Genomic DNA, 10131 nt, shown 5'->3' with positions numbered 1-10131 from the left:
GCCAATAGCTAGGAATCCTGTCGTATCATCATGGAATGGGTTGGAAGGGACCTTAAAGCCCATCCAGTTCCAAATCCCCTGCCACAGGCAGGGACACCTCCCACTAGATCAGATCTCCTGTCCCCATGGAGAAAGACAAAACCACAAGGAACTTGCTTTTACAAAACCTGACCTTATTTTGAGAGCTGTTACCGAATCACCACGACCACCATGTCCTGAAGTGCCACAGCCACATGTTTTTTGAACCGCTACAGGGATGGAGACTCCACCACTGCCCTGGGCAGCCTCTGCCAGGGCTTCCCTACTCTTTCAGTAAAGAATTTTTTCCTAATATCCATTCTAAACCTCCCCTGGCACAGTTTGAGGCCATTTCCTCTCGTCCTATTCCTCATTACTTGGGAGAAGAGCCCAGCACTCACCTCACCACAACCAACCTCCTTTCTGGGAGCTGCAGAGAGCAATGAGGTCTCTCCTCAGCCTCCTCTTCTCCAGGCTAAACAGCCCGAAGTCCCTCAGCTGCTCCCAAAACCCCTGGGCTCCAGACGCTTCCCAGCTCCGTTGCCCTCCTCTGTATCCTTTGATAAAGCCTTGTGTTGCATTAATTTGAATTTCAGGGTAGAAGACATGCAGAAAAACAAGCTAAATAACATTTGAGGTTGATAGAAGCTACCTGAATATTTACTCATGGTAATTTGGACTAAGAATGGAAGGTGTCCTGGACAGAAACAGCCTCAGCATCAGCAATTAAGGGAAAAATATTGGTGATTATGATCATAAATTGCCTAATTGAGTGCTTCCCTTAGCTTTGAATTAGCGTGCACTGAATACCGAGGTACTGTTCTAACCTGAAACTTCTGTGTCAGAAATAGGGAGCAAAGTTCCATGGAAGAGATAAAGGAGAAAATGTTTTGAATGTCGAGCAATACAAACCAGTATACACTGAAATGAAAGTTGTTCATTCTTCTCTCCTTAAACTTCAATATGGAGATCTACAATTTCTCAAATACATTGCTGTTTGAAAAGCAGAAATAACTGATCTGTTTCAAAAAAAGATTAAAATCTACTGTTGGTAAGAAAAATGGAGTGTGCATGTGCTAGCAAGAATTTATTTAAAAGAAATAGATTTAATATAATAAAAAATTCTGCTCTTTTAATACACAGTTTCATTAAAACAATACAAAAAAAATTATGTAAATCTCTATATAAATCCTGAGGTCTAAAGGCTCTCCTGCCTGTCCAGCGTGTCACAGGATTTTAGCACAGGGCGCTCACAGCCCGATGTCCACTGCTGACATGGTTAACAGTACAATCGCAGGGATATTCTAAAAATATAAGTTGTTCAAAATCTTTGCAACATAAAGGGAACTGGGCAGGGACATTTTGGCCATGGCAGAGCGTCCTAACCCAGCTTGTGATTCTCTAAACCCCAGAGTGTCTGTGGGTTTTGCCCCTGCAGCCCCTTCCAGCTACGTTACCCCCTTTCGCTCTGACTGGGGTGAGCCCAACCCTCAGAACTCGCTTCAGCCCAGCTTCAAGCACTTCAGCTTGGTGTAGCTCACTCAGCTTCGCCTGTGTATGTAGCTTCATCAGCAAGGAGAGTATCACATACAGCACCCCAGTTAAATTCCCGTGTAAATTCAGCAGCAAGTAAATGTCAAAATAGTTGGACTTGATGATCCTGTGGGTCTTTTCCAACCTAGTGATTCTGTGAGAACCTTCCGTTCGGGTTTTCTCCAGCATAATCACAAAAATCAGCTTTCACCACACTGCGCCCGCTTGGTACGTTAGCGGCACTGCACAAATCGTCTACTTTAATAGCTGAAACCAGACACAGCTTGTTTGTTTGTTTACACTCCCCTTCCCCCATTACCACATCTGAAACCTTTTACACTTAGATAAATGCCTAACCTTAAAGTCTTAGCTCAGAACAGCGCGTCCCAGCGTCCCAGGGCTGGCCAAGGTGAGGCTGACGCAGATCAGGTCTCAATGACCTCGGAGCTCCCATGCTCAGTGCAAGGGAAGATCGCTCACTGCAGCTGCCAGAGCACCTTGAGGAAATTTGCTTTTGCCTGGAGAAGCAGCAACCACCTCCTTCCCTGGGAAAGGCCATCACCTCTTGGAAGAAAAGGAGGGAAGACGATGAAACCATCTCTTGAGCAGTTTGTGTTTTTTCCCCACAATTGCTAAGGAATGTTTGCATGAAGCTTTTATTCATACCATATTCGATGCACTACTCAAAACAGCCATGTACTGAAAATAATCACATTAACTGGCTGCCTTGCTTGGTTTTGACCTCACAGAAGGGATCTTTACAGTTCATTGGTTTTGCTAAGTCCTTGGGTGGAAAAATATATTTTTCCGGTCCTATAGGTTAATCTACATTGTTAGCCTTTAAAAAACACAAGAACATGAATATATTTTTAAACTCCAGCTTCTGTTGTATTTGTGTGACTGAATTTTACTATGTTATCCAGTGGGATCTCCAAAAAGCAAACTGGTACATGGGGACTTCCAGGTCTACTTCCCTTTATCTTTTGGAAGGTCCGAGTGACATCAGTGGGTGGATTCCTTTTCCAGTGACCAAATACAGCAACGTCCAGAGTCTGGAACACAGTGGGTGACCCACCCTCCCCATACTGCACAGGCCACATTCCCACCAGCCACGGTAGCTTTTCTACACAGGAAGGAGTCAAAGAACTGTTTTAACCAATAGCCAGCCAAGCTTTTCATTTCCTTATTTTCTTACTACATCATTTTTGGATTGCACTGTTTTACTATTTCAACAGCTTTGTCCTTGTTCTGCTGTCATTTGTGTGCAAAGATCATCGAATCATGGAGTGGTTGTAGCTTGGAAGGGACCTTAAAGCCCATCCAGTTCCACCCCTGCCATGGGCAGGGACACTTCCCACTGGATCAGAGGCTCCAAGCCCCATCCAGCCTGGCTTTGAACCCCTCCAGGGATGGGGCAGCCACCACTGCTCTGGGCAACCTGGGCCAGGGCCTCCTCACCCTCACAGCAAAGCATTTCTCCCTAAGATCTCATCTCAGTCTCCCCTCTTTCAGATGAAAACCATCCCCCCCATCCTGTCCCTGCCCTCCCTGATCAAAAGCCCCTCCCCGGCTTTCCTTTCAGCACTGGAAGCTGCTCCAGGGTCTCCCCGCAGCCTTTTCTTCTCCAGGCTGAACAACCCCAACTCTCTCAGCCTGGCCCCGGGTGGGAGGTGCTCCAGCAGTCGGATTGTCTCTATGGCCTTTTCTGGCCCCATTCCAACAGCTCCATGTCCCTCCTGTGCTGGGGACTCTGGCACTGAACGCAGGGCTTCGACTACGGTCTCACAAGAGTGGAGCAGAGGGGCAGAAACACCCCCCTTGCCCTGCTGCATATATATTCATCCCTACACTTAAAATCGCTTTGGATTGAAACAGCACCTTTTTAAAATGTGGAAACAAGAAGCAGAAAACGCAATTTCTTTTCTCCTTTATTGGTACTGCCAATGTGACTACCTTTAAGCAGGCAGATTGCTTTCCTACATTAAACACTTTATTAACTTGTGATGTGTTGCCCACTACGCCTCCTAGGTTATCCCATCACACAAGGGTTACACTGGTAAGGAGATCCCGTATCTCGTATTCCCCCCACTCCCATCCGTGTAAAGGTTACTTGGCAGGAATACATGCAATTGACATTAAATGAAAACCAACCCACCGCTAGAAGGCAATGCACATAAAACATAGTACAGTACTCTGACATCAGCTCAAATAAATACCCACATACAAATGGAGTAAGTTTAAATGCAACAATAGTTCTTATGAATCAATACTGTAACAGAAGATGGAAATACAAGTCCCCACATCTAGGAATAACAATGCTTCTTTCCAGCAAACAGAACTCTCTTCCCCACTGGCAACGTCATTTCAATTTATACTGGTTTTGAGGGGTGGGAATGCTCCCCCCACAGGTACCAATTTAATCTCTCAAGTGAGCCTCAACAAACGGCAGCGATGGCTCAGCTTGTCGATGCGCTCCTTCGTTTCTATTTCCTGGAATCACAAGGATTACGTACAACATGCAAGAGGATATATCCGTGTTTCATTGGTCACATTTGCCAACAGCGCTATGGTTAACTGCATCCACCACTGCACAAAGCTAACGCAACGTCCGTGTTCCTATACGCCCTCGGTACTGGCACCACAAATGCCTTGATGCGTTGGTTCACCACGAGTCCGCTTGGTTCCCGAAGTGAATTCGGGGTTGATTAGGTTTGTTTGTGGTTGTTTTTTTTTTTTTCTTTATACCCCTGAATTTGCAAGGATTTGCATGGTGAAATATCATTGAGTAACAGAATTCTTCACAAGTCCTTGAGTCTATAACCTCTAGTCAAAATGTGCGAAAGGGGAGCTCGTTCTGCACTTATTGCTCCAGGTCTTCACTGAATTCCAAACCAGCCGTTCCAGTTCTTTTACGTTACAGGACCTTGACTGAGCTATTCTAGGAGTCTCCCTTAAAATGATTAAAGGCACTACTGGCAATAATTAACGACAGAAAGGCGCTGATACAGAACACCCTATCAATCATCGACAACTTTAGAATTTTTCTTTCTAAATGTACCACAATTTGGCACAATAAAATGAAAAAGTAACAAAACAATTCCAATTTGGAATTTCACTGGTATAGTTGTATAAAATTCTGTTAATCAATAATACTTCAACTTCCTAAAACCCAGGAATTCTGGAATTTATAGGTAATACTACTTATTTTATATTTTTCAAGTGCCTATTACTGTTTTAACCAGAGCAAAGACAAGTTTTCTTCTTGTTACATTGAACTATTCCTAAGAATAATAATACAATATGAAAAAAACCCCAGAATTTGAATACCCTGGATTTCTTAATGAACATGGCAGTTAAAAAAAACAGAATCAGTAATTTAAACATATAAAGCTCAACAGTTTATAATAATAAAAAAAGCTGCTGAAGCACAGCACACAGTTTAGCAGAGCTCCAGATTTGTGTTGAAACTCTTTTCTAATTACAATTAGAGACCCCCCAAATCTCTGCCACACACTGATGGAGAGTTTGAAAATCACAAGCCCAAATTGGAGACTATGAGCACAAACCACTGCATTTATATAAACTCTTCTATGTAAGGAACTAAAGAAGCTAAAGAAAAATACCAAAGTGCACAGGTTTAACAATCAGGTAAAAACTGAGCATCTGCAATGAAGTGAGGAGTTCCCCATCCGAGCATTTCTAGTCGATCACACGCTAATGGTGAGCGTTACATGGGTTTCTTCAGCACTTGTAAGGTTTCTTACTGCAGCAGCACTTACAGGGAAAGCTTGTTTGTTTTACAGCTTCAGACATAAAAGGAAGGTTCAGGTAGTACACAGGAAAAGGTGTTTTCAAGAGTTAGGTCAGTGGTTCCCACTCTTTGTGCAATGGGCTACCACTGTTAACCACAAGGAAAGAGGCTAAGGAATGCTGTTGCACTGTTGGAAAGGCTTCTCCAGGGACTACTCTACAGCTGAAAAATGGAAAAATAACATAGCATTAGGGAAAAAAAAATAATCAGTGTTTATTTCTCAATGAAAGAACTCAAGAGGTACACCGCCGTGCTGCGGAAGCAGGTTAGTTGGTCAAGGGCATCTGTTAGATCGCTGGGGCAGAAGCAGCCAATCTGGCTTTCCAAGGTGGTGAAATGATGCCTTACGGGTTTAGCCTGGAAGCAGGAGCTTTGCAGAAAGGTTTCTTACAAGTACTGAATAAAGCTTTGCCACTCCAGCACAAGTTAACAGCAATAAATGTGCAAGAAACATTCTGAATGAAGCTTTAAGTACCCCAGAAGCATGCAGGTCAGTGTGTCATGCAGAGAACACCATCTCGAAGAACATCTTGCTTGCAGAGGTAGGTGCCGGCTTACGGAATTATCCATGCTTTATCCCAACCCATTGGAAGTGACGTGAAAGACATACAGCAAAGGTACGTTTCAAGAAAATGTTAATCAAGAGTTACAAGTCTCTATCTGAAATACTATCTAAAAATACAAACAGCAGGACCAGGTCACCTTACCGCCACTCCTCACCGCTCTCTGTAACAGGCGCTAAAATTTAAACCAGAACCTTGACAGCTCAAATAGCAGCCAGATTTCTTGGCTTTTTTGTATTTTAAATATCCAAAGGAATGAATGAAGATGGAAATGACGACTGAAATTACTGGGCTAAAACCAAAATTGCTCATACCTGGAACTGAACGTGAGTTAAGACTGACAATGACACTCACCATCCAATAACAATGAAACCCTTCTATAAAGTTCCAGTTAGTTTGAAAAAAAAACTAACAATGCATTCAATCAGTTTCTCCCATTTTCCTTTTTGCCATTGGTATTTTGCAAAAATACTGCCATGAGAGACATGGAAGCAGTGAAAACTGTTAAAGCTCCCTACCATAGCGGAAGCAAAATGGTAATTGTTTCTATTGGAGCAAAGTTAGCACTCAACTGCCTGCTTTTACAGAGTATTTTTTAAATCACACTTCATGCAGGAATGAGGAGAGTAAAGGCCTTTGGGAGATTGTGCAGTAAAGATGAGAAAGCAGGATTGAAAACTGTTAAAAGGTGCCTCGCTTCTAGACTATCAAACCTGCTATTTAGCAAGATTAAAACTCAAATTCAGGAGAATTCAGTGTTTTCTAAAAAAAAGTAATAACACACAGGGCCCAGTTTCCAAAGCCAGAATTGTTTAAGCTGCTCAAGCAGTGATGTTTGAGCAACATATCTGACTTAAAACAATTTTTCCTCCTCTTGATATTGGCAAATGCAATTCTGGCATGGGACTGTGGCATTCCGATGGCTCCCAGCTTTGGAGCAAGCTTTCCAGAACTCCATTTTTTTTTAAAATCTCAATGAATGAAATTAGAAGCTGCCCCTTCTACTAGCTGGGAAGTCAAATTCCAGGTGGTTTCCCTTCACGGAGAAAACGAGATGTGCTCCATATTACCTCTTGTTAGCACTGGGATATCTCCTGACTACTTAATAGGCAGAGCACACTGCGCGGGAAGTGAGCTGCAGATCCTCTGTCGAAGCTGGCACCGCAGCAAGAGGGTTAGGATGGCTTTAGCAAACATCACCATCAAGCAGGCAGCGGGAGCAGGCTCGCGTTGCTTTTAGTAATACTATAGGCATACAAAGTTATTTGAAGGAGTACAAAATGAACAGGGCTTTACATTAAAATAAAGTGTGAGGCGAGGCACTTGCAAACTCTGGTTCAAAGAACAAAGCGTGCCTTGATGTGCTCCACAGATTTTAGAAACAACATCTTCAATCTTTTTCTCTAGGCACCGGTTCTGAAGTACACTTTCATATTATCAAACATATTGTAATTAAGTGGCTAAAAGGCCCCTTACAAGTTCCACAGCAGACAAAGGTTTATTTGCTTGTAAAGATTAATATGTATACTAAGCTACTTCACAAATAATGCTTCACAGGATGATCTGGTTCAATTTCTTTGCCTATAATGTAGAGCCTTGTGAAACAAGTGCTTGCATTGGGAATGCAAAATCTTGTGTACTTCAAAACCTGATCAGAGCTCTGTGATACTCTTGATGTAGAGAAAGACTGAAAGCTGAGAACAACTGCTCTGTGACCAATAATCCTACAGCACAGTCACATCAACTCTATACACCTACGTCGTGCGGCTACAGCAGTATATAAAACAGCTTCTTTCCAATGTGGTGTGCTTGCAAGGAGCAACGTGAGACTACAAAGACCCTTTCGGGACATGACACCTTTCCACAGTGTGACTTTACAGTGGAACTGTCTGCCAGGTAGGATCCCAGTTCTGAGAATTTTACGTTTTATATCAGATGGGATAAACATTGCATATTTGGAATATAAATGTGCAAGTTTCTTCTGCTTAACCTCCTGAAGAGAGGGAAGCAGCGTAAATAATGTACCCTAACAAGTTTCTTCCTAGCTTTTATAGCCTATAAAAGCTTTACGGCTTTGGTCAGTGGTAATACGACAGCAGGTTCTCAATGTCTGCCACAACGTGCCAAAGAATTTGAATTCCAGTTTCAAAATGCTCTGCATTTTCAAGACAAACCTCTAATTTTAACATTTGCTTTTCACCACTTCTTAATCCACAATAACAAGGAAGGTATTCTGCTTGTTCCTGCCTATGGAAGTATTTACTGAAGCATGCTGCAACCCTGGAGGCAGGATCACACTTGTGCTATACAGACTACAGTTCGTAGCACCAGATATACTATATCAGGTGTACTCAACACTTACCACAAACAGCAAACCGCATACACGTTAATTGTGGAAAAAGCTAATTCCTTCCCACTATTAACTTGTTAATAGCATCCCCGCACTTATGAATTAGATACAGTTAAAACCATCATAATACAATGTGTATTACCTGGTTCAACAACATACTAGTACAAGTCAACTCACTGCGACGTTAGATAGTGGGGATTTACGCTGACACAGCATAAAATAAGATGCATAATATGATTTTTCTACACGCCTGTTCTAGTCACAATAAATTTTATACTTCTCGCTACAGAACACCTGGTTGTTAAGGACAGATCCTTCAGCCCTGTCTCCGCAGGACCGAATGTGACTTACAGTCGGGTTACTGCTCTTGGCTTTGGAAGCGGATTTTGTGCGCACCCTTTTGGACTGCTCGTGGTCCAGCTCCAAATGCTCCAGGCGCTGGGTCAGGGCCAGTTTCTGCTGGATAGCCATCCGAAGCAAGGAGTTGAGAGTCTTCTTCTCATCCTCAGCTGCTGCGAGCTGCCGCTGCATTTCATCCAGCTGTGTGACATATTCATCACATCTGCAACGAAATACATCAACCTTTAGCAAACCTGTCTCCACCTCTACAAACAGTTCCTGTGGGCCCGGCCAATGTTAGCAGAGTGACAGCTCTGAAGTTACTTGCATACACACTCTTTTAGACAGGAACTTCAACAAAACCTGTACAGAACCACAATCACTTTTCACCAGGGTTCTTGCAACCCCACACTCAGCAGTGACGTTCACACCTACCAAGATGCAGAATAATTAACAGCATCCTTAGATAATGACAACACTGAGACTGATCTCGAAGGACTCATGTCTGAAAGGTCAGTAACGCGTTCTTCTGTGCAGAGCAGGCACAATGCAGACAAGTTAACTTCGGCTGTGCTTGCACAGAGACCGCAACGGTTCTGAGCTTGAGGCTGGACAGGGAGCTTGAGGGAAACAGCAGGAGTGCGGCAAGAAGACCATTGCTGGAATAGCTGTCAGCATCATTTGGTGTGCACTTGAACTCTGTAAGCTGTAACTTTACACATGGAGACCAAACAGATTTCCAGTTGTGACTGAACACCACTGCTAAAAGCAAGCATCTTTCATAATTATACTTCACCCTACTCTGATTCCTGATATAAACACTCTGTAAATGCTATTTTATTACTGTTTTCTCTGCAGTGAGTGGCCTTTATATAATAGTTTTCACCATCAAAATCAGTTCTAAAGCAATTTAAGCATTCCATGGGAAGGGGGATGAACACCTGCAAGCTGTTTCATCTACAGTCACTTCCACTGAGCTTGGGAGTTCCTTAACTCCCACAGTGCATCTTGAACAAGTTAAAAATTAACATCTTCACATGCAGACTGCAAACAGAAGAGCAACTACACCTGTGGGTAGAAAAAGCAATATTCACAGGTACTGGCTGGAATTTACAAAAGCTGCATCTGTAAAACATACCTTCTACATAAAAGCAAAAATATTATCAGAGAAGTTCCTTTCAACATCAAAATAGAAAAGCCCTTAGCTTTAAGGGACATTTATTGCCATTACGTAATATAAAGTAGACTGGAAAAAAACTACACAGAGCAAAACTGCATTCAGGTGCAGATTCATCAGCTGTCATTCTACTGTCAATCAGAGGATAAGATCAGAGAATCATGGAACGGTTTGGGCTGGAAGGGACTTCAAAGCCCATCCAGTTCCACCCCCTGCCATGGGCAGGGACACCTCCCACTGGATCAGAGGCTCCAAGCCCCATCCAGCCTGGCCTTGAACCCCTCCAGGGATGGGGCAGCCACCACTGCTCTGGGCAGCCTGGGCCAGGGCCTCCTCACTC

General features: G+C 43.2%; 1 protein-coding gene across 3 annotated transcripts in view; it reads right to left on the bottom strand.

Moving 5' to 3' along the window:
* Positions 1 to 3466: 3466 nt before the first annotated feature.
* Positions 3467 to 10131, bottom strand: part of BICD2 (BICD cargo adaptor 2) — an 85165-nt gene continuing 78500 nt past the window's right edge. The window contains exons 7-8 of one of the 3 annotated variants that reach the window (XM_069865672.1): positions 8672 to 8837; positions 3467 to 5524 (exon numbers count right to left, since the gene is read on the bottom strand). In XM_069865672.1, coding sequence (XP_069721773.1) covers positions 5519 to 5524; positions 8672 to 8837 — 172 coding nt within the window. In that variant the 3' untranslated portion in view covers positions 3467 to 5518. Of the gene's footprint in view, positions 8838 to 10131 lie in introns of all 3 variants that reach the window. The other 2 variants (XM_069865671.1, XM_069865670.1) reach the window with 2 other exon arrangements.

The sequence above is a fragment of the Phaenicophaeus curvirostris genome, chromosome 11 (assembly GCF_032191515.1).
Source record: "Phaenicophaeus curvirostris isolate KB17595 chromosome 11, BPBGC_Pcur_1.0, whole genome shotgun sequence".
NCBI lineage: Eukaryota > Metazoa > Chordata > Aves > Cuculiformes > Cuculidae > Phaenicophaeus > Phaenicophaeus curvirostris.
This window is presented reverse-complemented; position numbering and strand designations above follow the sequence as displayed.